The sequence below is a fragment of the Gymnogyps californianus genome, chromosome 5, assembly GCF_018139145.2.
Source record: "Gymnogyps californianus isolate 813 chromosome 5, ASM1813914v2, whole genome shotgun sequence".
Taxonomy (NCBI): Eukaryota; Metazoa; Chordata; class Aves; order Accipitriformes; family Cathartidae; genus Gymnogyps; species Gymnogyps californianus.
The window spans coordinates 64,376,784-64,402,467 of record NC_059475.1 but is presented as its reverse complement, the minus strand read 5'-3'; the positions used below and the strand labels follow the sequence as shown (position 1 = coordinate 64,402,467).

Sequence of the window (25,684 nt, the reverse complement as noted above, 5' to 3'; positions counted from 1 at the left end):
GTGTGCTATTTGAGCTCCAGTCTGAAAGGAGGATCAGGCTCATTATAGTTTTCAATAGCTTAAAAAGAGTTATTAAATCATCTTACCCCTTCAAGCCTTCCTTATGTCCTCCTTTCATGAACAGCAAAATGGCCTTGCCTTTTGCACAGACCCTTGATGTTCTGGGCATCAGCTTAGATTCACACCTTGTTTTAGGTCTTTCCTCCTAAGCTTGGAGCAAGGCTTCATGGTGGGTCTGTAACACTGCTTTTCCTAGATGTCCACACAGATAAAGCTTCTGTCCATGGATATGATCCGTGGCATGCCAGGTGGGCATGAGGGGCTGATGCTGTCTCTATAAGATGAGGAAATAAAGGTAAATCATTATCAATGTCTTAATTAAAATTTCCAAGAAGCGGGGAAGGCAGAAATCGTTCCTCTGGGTACATGTAGTGTGGCCGTCTAAACCGGTGACCCAGCACAGTGCTCAGAGTTTCAGTTGTGGACAGATGGATTCAGCAACTTGCCCAAACTGCTGAAAAAAGCTTCTTGGTACAATTTTCTTGGCAGTGGCAAAAGAAGTGCATCTTTCTAAAACAGTGATGTGACGAAGATGTCTTCTGATCTTTGGAAACTGCGAGCTGATTTCCTCTTCTTGTGTCTCTGCACGGGACAGTACATTCCCAGGCAGTGAGGTGAGGCTGTGGATTTCTTCCTCATCTAGTGTTTCAGAAACAAGCACTCACTTGGAAATTGTTCAGTTGTTATATCCTGGGACACAATTTTCAACCTGTGATTTAGAAGCCTCCCTACAAGGGAGGAGTTTGGTAGAAAACTTTTGCAAGGGCCACACAAAAAGTGACTAAAGAAAAGGAAGTTTGTGCCTACGCTCTACAACAGCTTGAATAAGGGAAATCATTGTAAGAAATGCACATCTGATGGCAATTTTTTAGGAGCCTGCATATCAAGAAGATTGAAAGACACTTTGCTAATATTACAAACCTCTGCATTATGGTAGTGTTTGAAATTCTGCTAATAGTCTTCTTTTTTTAGCCATACAGTAATTGCACCTCTCAATGGGAACGCTACTCAGGAATAATGATCCTATCAAGACAAGGGAATATAGATTGTAGTAAAGGTTATGATGGTTTCTGTGAAAGGCTTAACATTGATCCTTTTAGCTATCTGATTTTCCAAGAGGAAGAAAAGAACAACTTTGAGTTAAGCAGGTGATTCAGTGTGAAAATTCTTGTGGTTAGGTTTAGAAGATGGATCTTGAAGTGAATTTGCTAAACTGTTTTTTTCCCCTCTCTCTTTTTTGATGAATGCTTTTAAAAAGAAATGGATTTTTCTTTCCCATACATTTTAAATGCTCTTCTCAGTTCTTTTATTTTTTTTCTAATGCAAGTCAAAATTGTTAGAGAATTCGAAAGTAAAAATCCGTTATGTTGAAAAGGCCATGTTGTGAAATATATCATAAACACCCTGTTAGAGCAGTGCCTGCTAATTAAAGGGGAGAGCTCCTGGGAAACAGCAAGCCTATAACAGAGCTTAGCCCCCTTTGATCCTCTGTTGAGTTTGTAGAAACGTTGCCCGCCTAAACTTGTCTGCAGCTTGTTACACATTTTATCCATCTGCTGCAAGACCAAAAATAAGTGGTGTATAATTCAGCTGAACTCCAGTTGTTGAGCATATCACTGACTGTGGAGTCTTCAGTAAGAGGGAGAGGATGGGAGGAAAAGCCAAGCAAAGGCTAAACAGAGTCAGGCACCCTAGAAATTGCATTGCTTTTGCCTGTAGGGATTATGTAGGCACTGGATTGCAAGTTGTACAGGTGTGTTGCAGGTGTTACTGCAAAGTGGTTCAGATTTTTAGGGTGAAATATATGTCAGTGTCTATAAACCGAAATCAAACCATTTGTTGGGGTTCTCCAGCTTTAATCCCGACAAATTTCCAGGTCTTGGGTAGAATTGTGGATGTGCATATGCATGTGTATGTGTCATGTTGCCCCCCAGCCTACTTATAGCAAGGTGATCGGGGCAACTACTTGGTATATGAAAGATGCACATTCAAGTCTTATCTGCCTCTTCAGATGACTGGGTGACCGCGTCCAGGCCCTGCAGGTGACTGTAGATCACTGCTTTAATTCCGTGACTAAGGTAGAATCTCGCCTTGAAAAACTCCCTCTGTCTTTATGGTTGTGATACCAGCCTTCCTAATGCAGAGTCTCTTGTGCAGGACCGCAATGTTGGCCTGAGCCGTGGTGCAGTCAGCCACAGCATTCGGGAGAAGTGGGATGGCTCTGTTGGACCAATTGGATGTTAGCTCTGAAATCTAATAACAAGAGGAGCTAATTATTTCCTATGCAAATATCATAAATCTATGTTCTGTTGATTTTTAGAACAGATCAACACTTCATTTTAGCACCCATATGTTTTATCTGTATTGGTTAGCTATCACTCCTGGACGCCTGCATCCCTCCAAGGGCTACTGCTGTCATGTATCTTGCTGCCGAGATGGAGGCAGAGCGTTATGAAGTTCTCCTTTTATCAGAAATCAGAGATTCATTTGCTGTTGTCTGTAAATAAATGACAGGTTAAAGATGTATCCAGTACTTACCCACCCAAATTTATCTCCTTCCATGCCTGGGAGAATCTCACTGTTACAAGTACGATCTCCTCCCAGTGACTTATCTGGTGCTGTGACTTACCAGTAGCAAATCTGCATTATGCTGAAAATGTGCTGTTTGGAGTATATAATCACTTTAGGTCTATGAGAAAATGAGCTGCACAAAGCAGAGAGGCTTCACCAAGGGCAGGGTTGGAAAGAGAAGGGTCGATGAAGGGAACAGCTCACCTGGGAGGTTACGCCATGACATTGTCTGTTCTTTGCCAAAGATTTAATGCATGGCAGGGAGCGTTACCTGGATCCTGGCGGCTGAGCCAGAGGCCGGCGGTTGACAGGTAGATACTGGAAATGTGTGTGCCCCGAGCCTGGAGAGTTTGTAACAGCCATCAGCTTTTAAAATGGCTTTAGTAACCTACATTCATTTACTGCCCTTGTTAGGACTGTAATTCTTAGTACATACTGAAGCTGATAATAAACTTGTTGGAAGTGTCTGCAGTGTAAGTCAACATCACTGAACAAAATTATTCTGCACAGGTGTTTCAAAAGGTAAAGACCTCTTAAGTCACTGATCTCATCTGTAAAAAAGCTGCTCACCAAGCAAGGTGGGATCTCCTTAGTCCATGCTCCATTTAAAAATCCAAAACACTGGCATTCCCACTACATTTCTCTGGAGACCATTTCACAAGGCAATACACTTTGCTGCTGAGCTTATTTTCTTGCTGCTTATACTGTATTTACCCTTTTATAGTTTGATTGCTTCTAGACCTCTAAATTCAGCAAGACACTGGTATTAATTTTTGAAGCTTCTTTTTTGCTTCTTTTTAGTTGTCTTTTAGCCTAAAATCTGCAACTATTTAATTCTTTGTTCCTAAGCCCATCATCCTATTTGTAGGTTTCCCCTTCTTCTCAGAATTCCTAAAAGAATATCTGTCTTGTGATAATGTGGGAAGATGTATATTGGGCAAAAAGGCACCTTAACTTTCTTCAAGTTATGTTTTTATTTAGGGTTTAGGTGAGTTTTGAGAAAACATATCATATCGACATGATACCAATGCTTTTGTTAACTTCCTTCTGTTCCCAGTAATTTCTTACCTGTAACATTCCACCTCCTGTGGTTTTTTTTTCATTTCTCTGAAGGGCAAAACAACTCTGGGTTGTGTTATTCTATGGACAGAAAGGGCTTCTTCAGAGTTTTTCTGGAGCAAAGCATTTGAGATAGTTGTCTGCCGTGGGCTGGTTCTGCACACTTTAGGCCTGTCACTTTAATCAGTCAAAACATAATTCTCCCCAAATTCTCCACCCTTCAGTTTTCCCATCTGGACATGCTAATGCTAAGGATGTGGTGGAAGTCAGGGCCAGAAGATTATTTGAGATTTTTGACTGCAGGTTGTTTTGTACTTTTTTTACCAGGTCTGTTGACAGCTGTAACCAGAATGTGTGCGCTTCAGAAAAGGTACTTCTGTTCCGATGTTCTATGTTTTTATTTTTATATAAGGTTTAGCAATTGAATGAAAGCTTTCCAGATCTCTGCAGGAATATGTGTAATTTGTCCATCATTTCTGGATTTCTAGTGGTATTCTCAATGGGTAGAAGTGCTTTTTCCATTTCTCCTCTCAGTTCTAGACATCTTACGTAGATAGTGTGTCGACAGGTGTTGATGGACAAGCCATTTACAGTAATCTCTTATGGTGCTTATTCTGTAGCTCCCTGAATTGTAAGTGACATTCTGGCAAAGCTGAACAACTGATCACCAGATACTGGCATAGTGTTAAACATGGCTTCTGAGGCTGCTCAGAATTTCCTTCAGCCACTGTCGTCTTGGATGTCTCAAATATACGAAGCTATCCAACAAGCAGGAGACTTTATATCTGCTTCACTGCTGAATTTGAGTGGAGTGGGTCGTAAGTCAGAAGAAGAGAGGAACCGGGACTTGGAGAATAATGGAGGAGTTTATGAGGATTATTCTGAGGAATCAAATGATGAACGACACCTGGACCTCTGGGATGAGGAATACTTATATCCTAGAGAAGATGGTCACATTGGGAGTCCTGATCTTGCTTCACAAGACCTCCCTCATGGCTCTGACGTGGGTCCGCAGAGGCAAAAACGGGTTAAAAATACCATCAGCTTACCGGAGCAGTGTGTTGAGAGCACCAGGTCTTTGACAGCCAATGGATCCTACTGGACGAATGAAGATCTCCAGCCGCTTGATCGGCTTCCTCCTATCACTGAGGAAGAAGGTGAGCCCTCTATGAGGATGGGAGGTCATGAGCACAACCTCAGCTTGGGTGGCTCCTTAAAAAGTAATAATGGCAAGGCAAGTTTTGCAGGTAAGCAGCTAGCACGCACCCTGACAGTATTATCCAGACCTCTCTTTTCTAGTATTGATTTGATTTAGTTGCTAATCTGCTCATCATGTTCTGTGTTGTCTTTGTTTCCCACAGCTAAAATAAAACTCCCCAAATCCCAAAGAAAAATCTAACCTTTCCTCTTCTGTTTCAATTCTTCTCTCGTTCATGAGACTAATCTCATTGAAATAAGTGGAAATCTCTAGGGTGAAATGCTGTGTATTAGAAGGCAATCGGGCCCTGTTGCTGTAGCAAGGAATATTTTGCTCCCCCCATGTTTTGTTTCTGGTAGCAGGACCTTCAAAGGGAGTGTTTCGCCTTAAGCCTTTGCTTTGAGAACCATCTGCCTTTGCGTCATTGCTATTAAAGATATATATAATCTCAAACCTTGTTTCTTTGTGCCAGGAATCTCAAGATGTTACTGTGCCATGTGCTGTGAAATGCTGTACTAAAAAGCCAGCCATATCTCATGATTTTATGGATGAAAGGCTCCCAAATCGCTTTCCTCCCCTCCCACCACCCCCACAGGCTTTTCAAATAAGACTGAAGAGGACAGCAGGCAGGAGATTATGGGAAGGAGAACTGAATTTGATATTTTCAGTTTTAAATAGGCCTGACTATGACTTTTGATCATTAAGTGACATGAACAGCTTTTCAGGCAATTTGTGTTCAGGACTGAATTTCAGCCACGTGACTTGTACTCACTTAAATGTCGCCATAACCGTGGCTGGAAGTTAGCTGGGTCACAGAGGACTGATGGTGCCAACCACAAGCAGGAAAGCTGCAGTCCTGGTGACACCATCCTTGGGTCTTGCTGGGTTAAAGCCGCTCTTTACGAACGTTCTAGGAAGGGGGATAAGGGAGGAAGGGGGAGGGGGGAGTGGGTCTACATTATGGAGCTGATGAAGAACTTGAAACTCACTGAGCGTCTTAAGAATTTGGCTTCAAATATCTAAATTCCTTTTTTTGAAGCAGACAGTAGATGCTTTTGAAAATGTTTGTTTTATAATGACCAAGAGCTTTTCATCACTCTTGGCTTCTAGGGAAGTCTTACATATTTAGCCTTTTCTGTGCAGACTGCAGAAGATCAGCCTGTTTGTTTTTGTATTTAATAGGAATATCAGACTGAGAGGGTATAAACCTTGACGGTGTACTTTAATGAATGTTAAAATTAGCTCTTTTCTTTATTACTATTCCTCACACTGTTATGGCCAGGGAGTAAATAATTAAAAAGAGCTTTTGGTCTAGCTGTTCTGTCTCCCAAACTGGGACTGCTTGTTTCATATCTCAAATGAACGATTGCCAATTCTCAGGTTAAGCACCCCAAAGCTGTATCTCTTGGAGCCCAACCTCTAACCTGTGCAGATTCCCTACCTTCTGGTACCCCTATACATTGCCTATGCGATATCCTACAGGGTTTGTTCATAGGCACCAAGTCAATGCTGCAGGGCTGGATTTACTGTGTGTGCTTGTATTATGTGTCCAGTGTGTGCACAGACGCCATGGAGCAGGGCATGTCGTGTCCTTCCAGGGAGTGCTGGGGCCATGGATCCTCCTGGACAAGTGCTGTCCAGGGCACAACCTTGTCTCCTGCAGAGCCTGTACCCCCAAGAGGGGCTGTTAGAGCGATTCATGGCAAATCCTGGGGCTCCTCAGAGTAGGCTGGGGAGCCGCCACGTGCCAAACGCATTATTCTGATGGTGGCCTCCAGATCTTTGTCCTGTCTCTCGACTACACCCTTGCTCACAGTGGATGGGAGAAAAGGTGGTGAGCTCTCAGGGAAGTGGGGGCCGGGAATGGGTTGCTATCACTGTCAGAGCAGTTTCTCACCTGCGGTCTTGTCTGCAGGGACATCTGAGAAAGAGAGTGCTTAGGAGCATGTGATGGACCGGATGAATTTTCCTGGTGAGACACACATAGAGTGACAGTCAGATGCCAGAGTAACCCATCACTGCAGCTAAAGGAGAGGGTCACTCTGACCCTCTCTCCTAGGTGAGAGCAGGTACTGATCAAGTTGCTGTTTTATTTTTATTAATTGCAGTTAATATTTACTGGCTTTCCTTCTCAGTAAGCTGTCTGGAGCCACTGTGGACTGGAAGGCTGGCCTTACAGAGCTCCCCAGCACCTACATTGCTGCTGTCTAGAGCTCTCTACTTCCACATGAAGCACTTTAGAGGGCATTGCATAGCTTTTTACACCAGAGGGAATGTCACTCCAAATGCTCTCAAATAGTATTTTATCTTTTTATGTCTGCAATGCACTGCACAAAGGACCATCCAATGGTCTCAAGACTTTATAGTCATGAAGTTGGCTGTTTGAGAGTTGGAGGGCTGGGAGTTGATGCCTTTTTTTCTTAGAACTATCTAAGTTGTATGATAGGAGAGAAAGTGCTGAACTGTGATTTGAAAATGTCTTCCACAAGATCTTTGATGTGGAAGAACTCGTTTTGCTCTTCTAAGTGACCCTTCACTTCCAAAACACACACATGCTCTTTGTATTTCATTTTTCAACTTTTTATTTCCTCTTTTTCCTTTAGATTAATTCTCTAACATCAAGAGTATGAATTCTTCTGATGGTAACCTAGACATGCAGAGAGGCTGTAATACCCTAGCAACTTAAAATTTCAGTCATGGATTAAAATGATCAAGAGAAGATGTTTGAGGTATCCTTATTTCTGTTAGCTTTGTTACCTAACCCTAGGTGACAATGTAAGTGAGCATATGGACTTGCTGACATTCAACAAAGGCATTCAGTAGCATCAATATTAGCTTTGAACATTTTTCCTTCCATTTGGCATTTTTTTCCCCATTTCTGCAAAATACGTGTTTCCTGTTTATCCTTATATTCTTTTCAGAACATTGGATCTTGACTTTATTTCACTTAATGTACCGTATTTCTCTCCACAATAGAATATTTTAAAGCTAAATTGGCACAAAACAGTAGCAATGCTGCATGCTTTTTGTTGCCATGGAAATATTTCTGGGCACTTACTGAAGACCTGGTTGCCAATAGTAATGTAACAGAGAAAATAGATATGCTTCATTTAGCAGCCACTGGTGATTAAAGAGCCACAGAAACCCATTACAAGGTCATTCCAATATATAGTTTATTGGGTTTAGGGGGAAAAAAACCCCAGCAACCCTAGATGAGAATCATTTTGTTTTAAAAAAGATGCAAAAGAAAATCCAATAGTTGTTCCCCTCTCTTAAACTTAGAGCATGCTTCTGAGATAAAATAAAATAAAATTGCAGTTAAAAACCGTCATTACCCCTTCTCCTTTTTATCAAATATGGTTTTGATCACATTTTTGCCTCGTAGGAAATGTTTCCTAGCTCCCAGAATAGCTTTTCTGAGGCCCCAAAGCAGCACACACATTACTGAAAACAATTTTTAGACTTAGGGATCTAATAAAGTGTTTGAGCAATGAAATTCTTGGGTTCTTAAGTCAAATGTCTGTTAGATACTGTGAGGCATGCTAATCAACAGGGTGCAGGTTTGGCTGCTGCCGAGTCCTGGTCTGTACTTAAATGATGCTAGTAATATTGTGCCAAGGTTTCAGACAAATGCAGGGAAAAGTTTTTCACTTTGGTTGCTTTTGATCCACAGTTTAAAAATGAGGAGGTGGTTCAGCAGGAAATATTGCAACACCAGGTGTTTGGTTTAAGAGGTTTATGATGGGAAGGCAGACCGTTCCATGCATGCAGATCTCTGCCACCATTTGCAAATCATGTAGTTGTAAATTTTGCAAATACAGATGAACTTGCTCTTGCAGCTTCCTTGACACCCTCCTTCATTGTCTGACTTCAGTGTTTCTGATCGAGAAACTGTCTCCCATCGCAGAACGGGGAGAGAGCAGCCTTTGCATCCTGCCACGGCTGAGATATTGCTGCTCAGCTGACTGGGAGTGGCTGGCAAGAGTGTGGCTGCCAAATCCATCATTGCACATTTGGCTTAAGGATTGAAAAAAAGCAGTGGAGCAATAAGCCACTTCTAAAAGTAGAGCATTGCAAGCAGAGGGGTAGAGCTGGCCAGTCCATTTGCTTCCCAGCCTGAATCTATAGAGGAAAAAAAAAGTACTAATGAAAAAGGTGAAGAGGAGCAATAATTGTGCCATGAATGCAATGGCTTTAGCCCACTTCTTCCTCAGGGCCCATGTCCTTTGCAAACAAAAGGTCAAAGTGACCATTAAGTTAGCGGTTTCAGCAGACACTGCTCTGAAAAGGCATGGGGACAGACACACCAGCAGAGTTGAGTCTTCTGAGTCAGAGCTGAACTATTTTTGCACAGCAAGTTCTATGACTGAAGAGTCTCCTCAGCTGTCTGACACTGTGTTCATAACACTAGTGTAATATATAGATGAGCACTACCCTTAAACTGCATGAAGTCTTTGGAGATTTTTTTCCCATCAATTAGGCAATGTCAATGCTAGCTAAAGATTGCATTTCAGTTGCACTAAAATAAATCTTTTGACCTTGGAATGCTAGGAAGTTTGATGTCCTAATAGGAGTCTTGTCTAGATGGCTAGATAGTTATCCTCAATACATGTGTAAGGGAAGGCATGCCTCTGAGGCTCTGGGAGTTTTTAAAATGCACTATTGCGTTTGCTTACCTTGGCCTTCAGCTTAACAGGGGTCATTGATTTTTGCCAGTAATTGCTGTAGTAGAGGAAATTATTCTTTCTCCTGTATATGAGCACTTCTGACCTCAGTAAATGACCCTTCATATGGCCAGGAATTCCTAGGCAAGAAGTGAGTTTTCATTACGTCCTATAAACCCATATAGCAAAATATACCCATAACAAAAAGATGCTGCTTGTGTGATAAATAAAACTTCTGCTTGAACCTGAGACTAAAATAGATAAATGGCCAGTTTCCATGTAAAGATCCTAAGTGTTTATGAATTTTATCACCTGTCTGGCTACGGAGCCAGCCAGTGCTCTAGCCAGAATGTAGCCCTATAAAAATCAGTGCCTGTACTCAAAGCAGGACAAATAAAGAGGCTACACTGAATCAATAGCACCACTAGGACTGAGTGAAGGAAAGCAAAGACAGACAGTAGACAAAAGCACTTCACAAAAAATAGTCCCGGCTGCTTGGTTGGGAGAAAGCACTAACGTGACTGGGGATATGCATCTGGTCTCTGAAGAATGTGGTACGAGTCTGCAGCTTTCTGAAATGAAGTGCAGCTGTGAGTTTGCATTGAATGCTTTCTCTCTGGGAAATTCAGAACCACTCAGAAAGTGTTTGTGCACAGACGTTTGTCCTTGTGAAGGTGGTACCATGTTCCTTTTTATATTTAAAGTACTCCTTTGCAGTTCTGTCTTTTCAAAGTTTCAAATTATAAGGCATGTTCATCCATGATGCCAAAAGTAAGTGGTGATGAGAGTATGCAATAGTCCTGTGCCCTGGTTTCGGCTGGGATAGAGTTAATTTTCTTCTTAGTAGCTGGTACAGTGCTGTGTTTTGGATTTAGTGTGAGAATAATGTTGATTGATAACACACTGACGTTTTAGTTGTTGCTAAGTAGTGCTTATCCTAAGTTAAGGACTTCTCAGTTTCCCATGCTCTGCCAGCAAGCAGGTGTGCAAGAAGCTGGGAGGGAGCACAGCCGGGGCAGCTGACCCGAACTAGCCAAAGGGGTATTCCATACCATAGAATGTCATGCTCTGTATAAATGGGAGGGGGTTGGCCGGAGGCACGGATCACTGCTGGGGCATCGGTCAGCGGGTGGTGAGCAATTGCATTGTGCATCACTTGTCTTTTCTTGGGTTTTATTTCTCTTTCTTTTTTTGTTATATTCCTTTTCATTACAATTATTATAATTAATATATTTTTATTATTCTTAGCTAGTTTTATATTTTATTTTACTTATTAAACTGTTCTTATCTCATCCCACGAGTTTTACTTTTTTTCCCGATCCTCCTCCCCATCCCACTGGGAGGGCTGAGCGGCTGCGTGGTGCTTAGCTGCTGGCTGGGGTCAAACCACGACACCCTGAAAGGAGGGTGGATTGCGGTATGTCGGCTTTTACAGCTGGGGGAATGAAGCCAAAGAGTGGTTCAAAACACAAGTTTTCAAAGGTGCTACCATTGCGGGCTCTGTCTTAGGCCTGTCAACATTGCTGTTCATCCTCATTTGGTGATTTTAGAGACAGTATCTTTGTAAGCCCACAGTGGACCAGTGGTTTGCGTTTTCACCAAGTTCCTTGTCTGGAGGGCAGAGCTTCCTTGTGCCTGGCTCCCTAGGGGGCATGAGGAAGGATGCCCTGTTCAGGAGTACTTGTCATCTGCTCTTGCCATCTAGAAGGTTGCATAAGCTCTATGGAGAACGATGTATTTGAGAGGAAGAAATGGATTTTGCCATTCAGTGAAGTTACAGAACAAATTGTGTGTGTGAGCGTGTGTGTTTGTGCATGTATTTTCTGATCCACTTTTGCTAAGTGGCATCCTCTTCCCACTCCCCATATGGCACTTGCGACTCTGTCTTCCTCTGGGAAGGTTGTTTAGGACTCAAGAGGCTTCATTTACCAATAAACAGCATCTTGGCAGCATCTGGGAAGTGCTGCCTCTCTCCTAGAAACCCTGCCTCCTCACCTTCCATCTCCTACTACAGGCGAGGCAGGTGTGAATGATCTCATTGCATTGTGGTGGAGGTTACGTGCAGGCATACTAGCAGCACTCTGTGCAGAGCTGGAACATAGTATGTCTGTGTGCTGATACAAACAGTAGTACTTTTTGTCTTTTTTTTTTTTTTTTTTTCTTTTCAGTTGTTGCTAGTTTGGCCCACTTTGTACAAGGCTATTCGTGCAAACCCATGATGGCTGGCAAATGGTTGCAGAAGGGAATGACCATTAGGACTTTTGGAAGCATGGATAATCCATCTCTGTTCCCTCCTAGCCTCTTTGCATTGCTTAACAGCACAAAAACCACTAATGTAAGCTTGTACGAGATGGGATCACTCTGCCAAAAGGTGAGCTGGTGTTGATCCTCACCTTTTGCCAGATAGGGATGTAGATATGACTTCCTTATGCCCAGTTCATTTTTGGCTGTTCTACTGACCTGTTGGCGGCAGCCATCATTTTGAGTGGCCTCATAGGCTCCTGAAACAGTTTTAGTAACCAAGGGGAAAGACTGCAATGAAAGAAAAGAGAGAGATTACAGTCATGGACGAAAAAATGTGCATTTTTATAGACAGTGAATGGCATTGTTGGGCTGTGTGGGCCTTCCAGGTAATGAGGAAGGTGTGGTTGGGCTGTACCTCTGCAGATGCTGTTTGCATGATTCTCATGCAGTTTCCTCAGATTGAGTTAGGGAGGCTTCATCAGTACCTATTTGTAGACCAACATGAATGACTTTTAGGTTGAATCTTAAACCAGTCCATAGCAAAATCTGTAGAAAATCCCTTCTAATGACCATGAAAATAGCTGATGCTTTCATGGCTTCATCACCCTACCTAGAAGTTCCCTAATGTTCAGGCAGGTGCTCCCCTGTCTAGAGAGCTCAGTATCCATGTGAGATGAAGCATCCCTGGAGGGACTCATTGCACTGGGCGTGAGTGTTTCCCCACGCAAGCTGGGTGCTTGGAGGCATTTCTCTCCTCAGGCTGAGAGAGATTCAAGCCCATACGGTCTATACGTAGCAGCATAATCTCTGTGGGAGTATTTTCCAGCAAATAGTATGAGAGTGGTGGTGCTGGAGAGAAAGCCCTGAATTTGGATTAATGAGAGCACTGAGGTTTGCTGAAGTTCTGTGTCGCAGGGTCAGTTTTAGGATCTAGAATTATTGCCATAAATAATGTAGCTGTAAACCCCTTGGGCCTGAGGGTGCAGTTTTGCAATTGTCAGTTGCTGATGTAAAACTGCAGCTGAGATATATTGTCCTTCCCCATCACACAGTTGTGCTACTTTCCATGTCTGGCCTCATGAGCATGCCCCTGTGTGGCGAACCGGACCAGCTCATTGCTTCAGCTGAGAGGTAGCAGCCCCTTCCCTATTACTTTTCAATCAGGTGAATTGGCCACATGATTGCTAAAACTGAAACAAGGGGAAGAGGGGAAGGGAAGGACGACAGGATTGCCCCTTTTGGGTGACAGCTTTGGTCCTGAACACGTGAGTCTTGTTGCACCACATCCTCACCCACTGCTGCTGCTGAAGTCTGTGATTTTCCCAGGAGTGCCATGGAAACGGTGGTGTTACAGCGATGGTAAAGGGGGGCTGTGGTGAATCAACCCTCTGGTAGCAAACAGAAAGTTTCAATTAGAAAAAACAGTGGGAAAATAAATATCTGCCTTGTTGCAATGCAGTTGTTATCTGTAGCAACCCCAAACAAATATCTTTGCGAGGGAGTTGATTTCCACCCTGTTAATCAGCAAACAAAGACTTGTGGGTGTGAAGCTAATGGTTACAGCATTGGGTGCTATGAATGGTATGTAATCGGCGTGCATACGCTGGGTCTCGCAGGTTGTGAGTGTGGCATAGTGAAACCACTTTAAAGAGGAGCAAGAGTCAGTGTCGTGGGTTTCCTGAGCACTTCCTTGGCCGATTTGATTTCTGCTAGGTGGAAGGCCATTTTCCTTCCACCAGAAGCTAGTGCCAATTCAGAGAAACTTCCTTAAATGTAGTGGAGAGAGCCTACAAAGTGACTCCCTTGCATTAGAAGGAGAAGTGTGTATCCAAGCCAAGCAAACAAGTAGAAGAGGCAATTGATGGGGAACCTGAAGGAATTCAACCCATTGTGGTATGAAAGCTACCAGGAAAACTGTCATAAAAATAATGCTTATAAAGTTAAAGTTGTTTTTTGCTGGAAGGAAAGGACAGTGTTTTCTAACTCATCAGCCATTGGGATCCAGCAGTTTGTTTAGTTTCCGAGTCCATGAGCATTTACAACTCCACACCCCAGAGCATACACAGCTACACCTGTGCCCTGCAGGGTCCCCAGTGTAGACACAGCATCTGCTGACAGAAGGTGCTTTTCTGCCTCTGCAGCTGCATGTTTTCTTCACACAACCTAACCTGGGCTGGCAAAGGGGTGTAGGCTGACTCATGGATCTAACTGCGTCCACACCAGGGGTTTTCCTGGCTTAGCAGTGTCTCCTACAGTGTGTAATCTCTTTTTTCTTCCACTTCTCCACAAATCCTGGGCCTGTGCTAATAAAACTAGTAGCATAAATGAAGCCTGACTCATGCTTACTCCACATGTAAAATGTAAAGTAGGTGATTGGGAAAGTCAGAGATGATTGTGCTTCTGCTTCTTGGCTGCCATTTCCTTTAGCTATGGAAGAACCTTAGGCAGCAAAGTGAGAGGCAGTTTGAAGCTGAATCCCATGTTCCTATTTTTAAAATCCAAATTTGGGAGTAGGAAAAAAGCAACAGGAAAATATGTTGATTTTCATGCTGTTTTCTGTGGGCAGTTCTCTATTTCTTTGCACAGCAGTGTGCAGAATTGGAGTTTATTGCTCTGACTGCTGTATTGTTCGGCTATAGAGGTACTTGATGGTCAGAGCCAAATAATGTCTTGTTTCTGATTACTCTCTGACTTTTTTTTGTTTGCTTTTTTTTCTTTTTGTTGGAAATGTCCCCTGGTGTGAAAGCTGCCAAGTTGTGATTCTCTCTGCCTGCGTTGCAGGCGAACACCCAAATGTGTTCGCCTCGGAGAGCTTCCCGGTTGGTTTGGTCGTGGGGTGAGGACAGAATAAGAGGTAGAGATTGACGTGTTGCAAAAGCAGGACACTGTCACTTGACACTCAGCAAAGAAGGGTGGACCTTACCTTTAACATTGGCCACCAAATGGTACTTCTGTTTGAACTCCCAGTTCAAATGGTTGACAGCAAGAACGAGAAGACTCCAGATTCAAGACAGTGCAAATCAGAGCGGTAGTTGCATAGGAATTGGTAGTAGCAACTCCATGTGTGTTGCTGCATGTTCCCTTTACAAAATGTTTCTCCTCTTTTCTGAGAAGCTTTAGCAAATCCCTTGTTTGCAGCAGACCTTTCCAGTTTTCCAAAAGAACTGCACACAGAAAGAAAAGGGCTTTTCTGGGTTTTGCTGAGTTAGGAGCCGTTGCAGATCACTGTTTCTCTATGTCATCCTGATCATGAAAATTTTAAGGCCAGGCCTATGTGACTGCTTCTGTAATAGCAAAGAACACGGCACAGAATGCTTCTGGGATCCTCCGAGTATATACATTATGCGCAGATGTACTGATACTGTCTTTGGTTATATGATCAAATACATTTTTTTTTTATAGTACTTCTGCTTCCTTCAGGGCTTGGTGATGCTCCCATTGAAACTCTCACTGACTTCTGTAAAGCAGAATCAAAATCTTTAACAAGAAAATGGACACACAAGGGCAGCATTAAACGTATAGGAAAGCAGAAATTTGGCATTTGCAAACTTTTCATTGTTCAGTCAAAATGACTGTTATTTGTTGTTTTTTTTTTTTAACATGCAGGCAGACAGGATGCATGTAGTACATCCATATTTTACACCTACACTATGTATTTTATTTGGTAATTTTTTTTTCTGGATAAGCTTTGAGCAAATGATAAGTTCTTCTTTATACTTGGTAACACTGCAGAGAATTCTTGAATTATTTATTTCATGCATTTTAGCTTAGTGTATTTGGATGCCTGTAAGCTAACTTTGTAACTGATTGGGTGTTTGAAATTTCTGAATAAATAGTGGTAGTTTGAAATACCTTGCCAGAAAAAAGAGGTCACCCTCCTTCCTCCCCCATTGTCTCCTCTGGGGAAAAAAAAAAAATAAATCCCACATGACTCCTTATGAGTGGTGGGAAGTTGATTTGTAAAACAGATGCTGCATAGAAATAATTGAGTTGAAGTTGCTAGAAATATGTATATGCTACACAACATCTGCAGATCTCAAGATGTATTCATTATCTTTCCAGAATTTAGATTGTAATTATGAGTCCTTTATTTAAGTTTCCATGGTGATATAGAAAATGTTTCCCCCTTGTCCTTTCCTAATCAGGACACTTGTATATTTGAATGGTGAACATTTTCCTCTCCCCTGGGTAAAGTTAGTTTTATTAATACAGAAATACTAAGTTGACACGGAGCTGTCTGCTGCTCAGGCAGAGATTCAGCAGCAGACGTATCAAGCATTTGCTACAGATTCCCCAGTGCCACCGTTTAATTAGCCTGTGTGCTTCCAAATGCTAGTAAGAAATAGCATCCAGTGTCATAACAAGTGATGCAGTCATGCTTTGGGGATTGCTAAAGTTGAAGTCAAAGTCAAGTGGCCAATAATATATCAAAGCGGGCCAAATTCCTCCCCTCCATCCCTTCACCCTTCCCCTTCTGTCTTAGAAAAAGGGCTCTGCTCTGTTTTGCAGGGTGTTGCACACAGGTCACCCAGGGAGTGCCCTTACAGGAGCGGTCCAGGAGTGCTGCATCCATGTGGCCTTTGCGAAATTTCTTGTAATAACCAGAATTGTACACGACGTTAATGCACATTTATTTAAGTATACAGCCTCATGCCCACGGACCCAGGATTTTAATGTTACAGTTGTTTTAGAAAATGGTGAAAGATGTGGCTTAATTACTAAAGATGATATTTTACTCGGGATTTTTGGCAAGCTGTTTGAGTGAAAAGTGGACTTTTGTTTAAACTGGAATAAGTTTTATTTTTTATCTTAAATACCCAAAAGATATACACATATAAATAGAACTTATCAGCATTTGCCGAGCATTTAAATTAATTTTGTAGAGGTTGCATGAGCTGCAGGTAGTGAATTGACAACACAATTGGCTGAAAAGGAATGTTTAGTTTTATGTGTTTCAATTATTTGAATAGATCATAGCACATTTAGACCATAGGGTTGTTACAGCTTGAAATAATTTTTATTTAAGAAAAAGTCAAAGAAACTTATTTTTAACAGCTTACATAAAAATAATCAATTTTTATGATAGCTGGTCACTGACCATTTACAAACTAACATCTAAAACCTTTTTGATTTTTATCAGAATAGGAACACTTAGCTTTTTCCTCCAATTGAGAGCAATTTTCTAGAAGGAACAGCAGGCTTATTGTCAAACTGTGGCAAATCAGACCAGAGGGTCAGATCTACCAGCATGGCGGCATGGAAGAAGCCAGCTTCTGCTGGGCTGGTGGTGGGAGCAGTTTGCTTCGGTACTGCCAGCTTCCTTGCTCTGTGCTCTCTGCCCAAGGAGTTGAGTGCTGTCGTCTGTGCAGCAGCAGGTAAATTTATGGAGCAGTGATAGCAGTTGTCATTAAGTTTATACTGCACATTTTTAATAGACCTAACACAGTGTGTAAAAGCAGGATCTGGTTTCCCCACCTGTAGCCGTGTGGTCAATGTAAGCGAGATTTGAGGTGAAAAAAGGTCCTTTCCCTCCCAAACCAGGCAGTGTCACTGAGAAAGCTGCCGTCCACCCGTTTGCCTGCAATGCCCATTTGTTCAGCTGCTTGGGTTTGCCATAGCGATTATCAAAACGAGTCTTGGCAACCATATCGTATACTTCATGCTCAAGAGCAAGCAGCAGACCGACCACACTTGACAGCTGGCTTGTTCACACGCGTGTACACAAACATGCACGGACACACCGACTGCCCGTCATCCCCACCGCTCCCTTCTCTGTGCACGTCAGTGGGTCAAAATGTCCTGCTGTTGTGCTTCCTTGATGCTGATGGCAGGGAGATCAGCAAAATGCCTCTGTGTTTTCATCCTGACAAAGCAAGGCCAAGTATATATAGTATGTATTGAACCCTCCTTCCCCCATCTGGCAGATATTCCTGCACTAATGAGGGTGCAGTCATCTCATATTCAAAGCACGTGTTGGTAGCAGGAGGGGAAGGGCGCTCACAGGGACGTGCTCAAATGCGTATCTTCACTTTTAAAGGTTACAATTTACATTGGTCTCCCGAGTTGCTCTGCTGCTGGCAGATGGAGTCAGCAGTGCCTTTTAGCCACGTGCCGTACTTATGTGTTCATGGTATTATCCAGAGCAGGTTATGTCTGAGTTGCTTTTTCTGCACAAAAGAAGTTCCCTCTCCACCTTAGCAGGAGCTGCAGGGGAATGGAAGCACGAAAAAGTTTTCAAGACCTTTGCTTACTACTTTGTCTTTGCACATGCTAATCACTTTACAAGTAGTTCTCTATGTGTGTTGTGTCTTACTTTGTGTTCTGCTCTGTTAAATATCTTCATTTTTAAAAAAAGAATAGGGTAACGTGCAGAGTTGGGCAAGGTCTAATAATATGTAAATGTTGCTGATAGGGTATGACATCCACAGGCTTTCCAGAGGTTTGAAGAAGCAGGTGATTATCAAGTTCATTCCCCAGTTCTCCCTAAACCCTTGGTCCCCTCTTTCTCCCCAGAAGGTCCATCTGAGAGCTAGAAGTGTGCCGTGTCATCTGGCTTCTTGGCCAAGGGCAGCAGACTGTCTAAAACGCGAGTTGTGTTTTTCTCCCAGTAAACAGTTATGGGGAGGATGAAGAACAGACAGCATCTTCAGGCAGCAATGATGAGGTGATTAAGCAGTTTGAGCTCTCTGTGTCATGCTCGCAAGGTTTTTGATCAGAAGTATCTGAAAAAGCAACAGCAGCAGGCGTGGAGCGTAGACCCAAATTCAGCCGTTTGCCCTCCAGCCATGAGGAGTACAGTACAGAGGTATCTGAATGCAAAGGTACTGTTTGCATGAAATAAGATTAAAGAAGTTGAAGTCTAAGATATGTAGCCTCAACATGGAGAGGTTCTTTTGTTGTGGAGAGCAAGTCCTGAATCTTGCTTTCTCTCTTACTAAACTTGGTTTCCTTATTGGTTACCTGCAGCTTGTTTCTAAAATACTGAGAGGGAAGAGTCTGGATCCAAGCCCTGCTGAAGTCCACGAAGATCTTTCCATTAACTGTATATGGCTTTTGAATTCTGGCTTCTAATCCACAAGGATTTTCATGGATTTTGTTGCCAATTTTGCCAAAGACTGCAGGACTTCGTTCTAATTCTTTTTTATCTGTGCCACTTAAGCCATTTCTTTAGCAAGCCTTTTAGCAGAAGTTGAATGTCTCCTTTTGTAACAGCTTTGCAAACACGAGGGGAACAGTGAACGAATTATGCTGTATCATTTGCCAGCGCATACGCCAAATGTCAGGCAATGACAGAAACTAAAAATTTATGGCACAGAAGGGAAGAATTTTATGATCTTCTATGGACTAATGTAATGACTTTTTTATACAAACAGAGATGAAATGCATTTAAAAACACAGCTACTTAGAAAATTGGCCTGAACACATTCTAAAATCTGGAGAAGTTCATTAGAGGGAAGAGCCGTGAAAGTGCCCTTTGTTTTTAGTTCCGTAGAATGTTTTAATTTTGAAATACAATTGCTTGATTTTAATGCACCCTCTGATTAGAGCAATCATTTCAAGATATGGCTCTCCATCAAACTCTTCTTCTGGCACAACGTGGTGCAGAGTTGCTCTTACTTTTCTTTTCAGAGGTAATATTAATACTGTTTAAATAGCTGTTCAGAAACTAGATGAAACCAGATGTTGAAGCCGGCTTTCACTAAGACATTGAGTTCTCTGCCCCATTCCTCACTAAGCTCAAGATCAGACCCTTCATTACGAACAAATGCCTATAAACTAATCCTTGGGTATGTCAGGTCTCCTTCAAACCCAGAGAGGCTTCTGAGGCATGTAGAGCTTCTGTTACTGGGTGCACAGCAATAGTTGCATGCACCCACGGCTCCCGATACGAGACGTTTATTTGGGAGAAAAGCTGAGTGGTTGGGGTAAATCCTAGATAACCCCACACCCTGCTGTCCCCCAGTTGCTGGTCCGAGAATTCCATGTGTGTGAGAGTCCATTTTGGCCCCTAGCTGGTGCTGTGATCACGAAACACAGAAATGTTTGTGGGTGTAAAGCCATCATTGTGCCCCAGGGGTGTATCAAACACTGTTTCAGCTGAGCAGATCCTCTGGACACTTCTGGGTGGGAGGGATGAAGGATCTTTCGAAAGTGCTCAGTCCAGATTGGGATCATGGCACTTTCAGACCTTCTTTAGACTCTGCCCGAGACTTCTCCTTGTGTTCTCTTAACAAACCTTTTACTCATATAGCTGGTAGTTTTCTTACAGAATCAGAAATCTATAACAAACTAAGGCATACAGCAAAGTTGAGCATCTCGGAGAGCCCTGAATAGCTTCTCTCCCACTCAGCCTTGACATACGGCAAAGTCTTCTCACATCATGTTCTTACATGAGATTTTCCTTGACCCTCTGTTTCTGTTCTCAATGTTGTGACAGTCTGCACTTTGGACTCATTTAGCTTTAACTTTTCACCTGTTAAAAATCTTTGTAGTAACCTGAATAGAGCCTGGAAAGAGGAGTGCACACCACAGGAAGGAAGTGTTCGGAGGATGCTCTGGGGAGCTGAATGGCTTGAATGCCAGCTCTGCCCACAGCCTCTCTGCAAATCACCCTGTTAATAAAGAGCCTATTTTAGTTCTGGAAACATGGAGTCTTCTCAGGCTATTACCCAGCATGTGGTAAATTAAACAATCTTGGCCTGATTGCATAATGTCACTTGAAATTTAAGATCCTTTTTCTCTTTAACCCCTAAAATTTACAAGCCATTTTTGTTTAGATTTATTGTAATTAGATAATTATTCTGCTCCTTTGAGGCTCTTCTAGGAAGTTTTTTAGCACTTTTTGGTGGCTAATCTCAAAATAACCGGGGGCAGGAGCACTGCTCGGTCTCCCTGCATCTGGTTTGGTTCAGTGCGAGGGAGCACATGGTGCCGGGGTACTGCAGAGTGATTTGGAACTGGGGCTGTAGCAAGGGCCAGGCAAGAGGATTACAGCTGTACGAGGACAAATATGCCTCAGTCCCACTAACTCATATCTCTGCTGCTGTTAATGTCTTTCAGGAAGAGGGGTTTGCAAATCACTGCTAGTAGCTAGGAAGATTTCAAGTCCAGAAGTACCTAGACCAATACTGAAATCCTTTCCTCCTCTGGATGATATTTAAACAGGTTCTTAACATTCAGCATGTGTTATATACAGTCTAGAAGAAGGGATCAAATTTCTTTCATTTTGGAAAACCACAAAGAAAAGACATGCTTTTTCTTGTAAAAGCACAGTGATTCACTGCAGTCCACAGAGCAAACATCGCCTGGGTCAGCACAGGTAACAGGCACACATTAAACTCTTCATCTCAGTGTTTCTTGCTGGTCAATGAACTATGTGGTGTTGATTTAGAAAGATCTACTAGGCTCCATCTTTTAACTCTGGCAGTGTGTTTTAGGAAGTGATGAGGCCTCTCAGGACATTTCTTTGGCACATCGTAATGCTTCACAGAACTGAGAGATTGCGTATCATTGAAAAAGAAGAAAGATACTCTAAGTTAACTAGGCTATTTACCTGCCAATGTGAGGGGGGACTTCACAGTATTTTCCAGCCTGATTTTCAGTGTTTGATGTGCTGAGCTTTCCCTGTATCTTTGGAGAGATGCTTCCATATCCCAGTACCTGCTGGAGTTCTATTTGGAGGTGATGTTCATCCTTTCATCTGACAAAAGTCACAGTTTCTTCATAGCCGTTTTCTTCATTCCCCAACCTTGAATACAGACTTTCCTGATTTATTGGTGATTTCTGTTCCCCAGTATTCCCCTTGCCTCCTTCCTGGCTTGTGGGCACATGTGACACAACAGGGAAAGGTTGAGAGGCAGGATTGGGGGGAAAAAAAAAAAAAAATCACACTCTTTTAGTGTACAGTACTATGTGCCCTTAATTTTAGAATTGGCTGCTATTGCTCTGCGGGGACTCTTGGCTAATTAAAGTTCAGATAGTTAGATAATGCTGTCTCAATGTATATCCCTGATGCTGTGCTGTTTATTCATGTCAGGTATTCATAAGACAGTTGACATTTTCTTCCTTAAAGATCTCTCAGGTAAATTACAGGCATTTTACCGCTCTGACCTTTTCCTTTACATGAAGAACTTCTGTTTTCACCATTTTTTTGTGAATATAATGTTAGAACGGATGTAATTGGAGAGGTGTAGTTGTTCTAGTCTGTATAGTTGGGCTATTACCTGTAATGATCCTCTAATACTGTATTTATAAGTGACTATCTCTTACCAAACTACTTTAAATTTAAAGAAAAAGCCAGACTGTTTCACTGAATGGTTTTGGTGAATCACCTTTTCCCTTCCTTTCCCTGAATACTACATTTGCTTTCCTAACACATTCATTTTGTGCCTGAGTCTTAGGGAGATGACTTGCTCTATTAATATATTTCTGGAGTTCTCCTGTTATGAATAGCCTTTTATGGCTTTAATGTAGTTTTTGAAAATTCCTCTATTATTGATCTAGATATTATCCCAGCAGGAGTCAAAACCACAAGACAATTGTGTGAGGATAATTTCTTACTACAGTAGCGTTTTATTCTGAAAGCCTGCTGTGTGGTGTGTGCTTTGATGGATGACCCACTGTTTAAAATGTGTATTAGACATTGGCTTGCTAATTAAATGCCTTAAGGAGCGCCTGTACCCATTCAGTCTCAGTAAATTTGTGGAATTTCTGTTATTTTATTTCTTGCTTACATTCTTATGTTTACTTCTTTCTGTTTTCTGACTTTGTAGAGGAGAATGGGAGTAATGGCAAAAAATCAAATTACTTTCTACCCTCACTCAAGAGTTTCAGCTCAGGGCAGAGGCGAGACAATGAGGGCTCTCGGTTTCAGGACTAGGTCTGCCAGATGGGAGGATGATGATGAGGAGAGGTGGGTTTTGCATTTCAGAAGGGAGTGAGAAGAGCACTTACCTGGAATTTGAGAGATCTGAATTTGGATCCCTCTTTCCTCCTGAAGGACCATCTCCCATGTCTCAGAAGAGGACCATAATTACAGAGCTGTGAGGTGCTCTCAGACTTCTCTGTTGAAGTGCCCATGCTTGAAGCACTTTACTGGGAGGGAGAATGTGAGACCATTCATAGTTGAAGAAAGGGGATAAAGTTATTCTAATCTCTGAGCTGCTAAATTGAAAGAGTAGGCAAGGAGAGGGGCAGGGACTTCTGCACACCTCCAGGAAATGTTTCCTGAGTATAATACCTATTACCCTTGTTAGATTTTTTTTTTGTGTGTGTGTGTGTGTGGAGCAAGTATGAATCAGAAACAGCATATTTGCTGCTAAGGCCAAACAGAATTTCTTCTACTCAGAAAGATTTGGGCTTTTTTTTCTGGACAGAGGGATGTGTAGAGAATCATAGAATGGCTTGGGTTGGAAGGGACCTTTGAAGATCATGGCAGGGGGGTTGGACTAGATAATCAGGTTGCTCAAAGCCCCATCCAACCTGACTTTGAACACTTCCAATGATGGGGCATCCACAACTTCTATGGGCAACCTGTTCCAGTGTCTCACCACCTCATAGTAAAGAATTTCTTCCTTATATCCAATCTAAATCTACCCTCTTTCAGCTTAAAACCACTACCCCTTGTCCTATCACTACAAGCCCTGGTAAAAAGTCTCTCTCCATCTTTCTTATAAGCCCCCTTTAAGTATTGAAAAGCAGCAATAAGGTCTTCCCGACACTTTCTCTTCTCCAGGCTGAACAACCCCAACTCTCTCAGCCTTTCTTCATAGAAAAGGTGTTCCAGCCCTCTGACCATTTTCATGGCCCTCCTTTGGACCTGCTCTAACAGGTCCATGTCTTTCTTGTGCCGGGGCCCCATAGGTGGATGCAGTATTGCAGGTGAGGTCTCACCAAAGTGGAGTAGAGGGGCAGAATCACCTCCCTCAACCTGCTGGCCACGCTTCTTTTTATGCAGCCCAGGATACGGTTGGCTTTCTAGGCGGTAAGCACATATTGCTGGCTCATATCCAATTTTTCGTCCACCGGTATCCCCAAGTCCTTCTCTGCAAGGCTGCTCTCAAACAATTCATCCCCCAGTCTGTACTGATATTGGAGATCGCACTGACCCATGTGCAGGACCTTGCACTTGGCCTTGTTGAACTTCATAAGGTTCACATGGGCCCACTTGTCAAGCCTGTCAAAGTCCCTCTGGATGGCATCCCTTCCCTCAAGTGTATCAGCTGCGCCACTCAGCCTAATGTCATCTGCAAACTTGCTGAGAGTACACTCAATCCTGCTGTCAATGTCATTAATAAAGATATTGAACAGTACCGGTCCCAGTACTGACCTGGGAGGGACACCACTTGTTACTGATCTCCGTTTGGACGTTGAGCCATTGACTGCAACTCTTTGTATGAGGCCTTGCAGCCAACTCCTTATCCATCAGATAGTCCATCCATCAAATCCATATCTCTCTAATTTAGAGACAAGGATGTTGTGTGGGTCCATGTCAAAGGCCTTAGAGAAGTCAAGTTAGATGACATCTGTTGCTCTTCCCTTATCCACCAATACAGTGACTCCATCGTAGGCAGCCACCACATTAGTCAGGCAGAGTTTGCCCTTTGTGAAGCCATATTGACTGTGTCTAATTACCTTCCTGTCATCCATATGCCTTGACATATCTTCCAGGAAGATCTGTTCCATGATCTTACTGGCCACAGAGGTGAGGCTGACTGATGGCTAGTTCCCAGGGTCGTCCTTATTACCCTTTTAAAGAATGGGTGTGAAGTTCCCCTTTTTCCGGTCGCTGGGGCTTTGCCTGACTGCCATGACTTTTCAAGTATGATGGAGAGTGGCTTAGCAACTGCATCAGCCAGTTCCCTCAGGACCCTGGGATGCATCTCATCAGGTCCCATGGACTTGCGTATGTTCAGGTCCTTTAGAAGGTCTCAGACCTGATCTTCTCCTGTGATGGGTGGGACTTCATTCCTCCAGTCCCTGCCTTGAGATTCAGGGACCCGAGAGATGTGGGATGAGCAACTGCCAGTGAAAACTGAGGCAAAAAAGTTGTTGGGTACCTCAGCCTTCTCCACATCAGTTGCCACCAGGTTCCCTGTCTCATTTATCAGGTGGGAAATGAAAGCATTGATTCATGTAAACCGAAGCAAACTAACCGTTTTCTATTAAACACAGTAATTAATACTGTTTTTTAAAGATTTGAGTTGGAGACCAAATTTGAAAAAAATGGTTGTTCTATAGTAATGACCTTCTTGAGAGCAAACCTGCAGGTTTGAGAACAAACAAGCAGGTGGCCCTGCTTGGGCAGGGGGGGTGGACAAGATGACCTCCAGAGGTCTCTTCCAACCTCAGCCATTCTGTGAAACCTTTAAACCCTAAATAGCTGGGTTTGCAAAGGAAGTCATTCTGTTTTCATTACTGTCATCACCTGTCTGGAAGCACAACTTGTTTTCTTTCACTGTAAGTGCTCCTTGCTTATTTGAAAGAGATGGAGGCAGAATCTAGCTCTTTATGTTCCTAAAGCAAGGCCTGGCATCAGATGCATTAGGAGGAGGAAGGTCGCTGGTTTTCTTCTGAAAGTGCTTGCAGAACAAATTCAAGGCCAAATCATGATGTTATTTTCATCTGTGTCCCTGCACATGTAATCATCTGTGTTGCTCCACCCAGAGAGCTCTCACTGATGCCTTCAAGCAGAGAAAAGTGCCCTGTGTTCAAAATAGAGACTTCAGTGGTGCAGAGAAGGAATCTGTGGTCTGAACCAGAGAAGATTATTTTATTCTCATTAATGAACCTTGCTCTAGTCCTTGGAGTAAGTGTCTAGGATCAGCTGAATTAAAACTAATAAAAGCAGGCAGGAAATTAGGGAACACATCTCCCCTCAGTTGCCCTT

At 42.7% G+C, this 25,684-nt stretch overlaps 1 protein-coding gene across 1 annotated transcript in view; it reads left to right on the top strand.

The window, feature by feature from the left end:
• Window positions 1-4,331: 4,331 nt before the first annotated feature.
• SYT16 (synaptotagmin 16) overlaps window positions 4,332-25,684 on the top strand; it is a 41,308-nt gene continuing 19,955 nt past the window's right edge. The window contains exon 1 of the mRNA XM_050897862.1: window positions 4,332-4,937. Within this exon, the coding sequence (XP_050753819.1) occupies window positions 4,382-4,937 (556 nt within the window). The 5' untranslated portion in view covers window positions 4,332-4,381. The remainder of the gene's footprint in view (window positions 4,938-25,684) is intronic.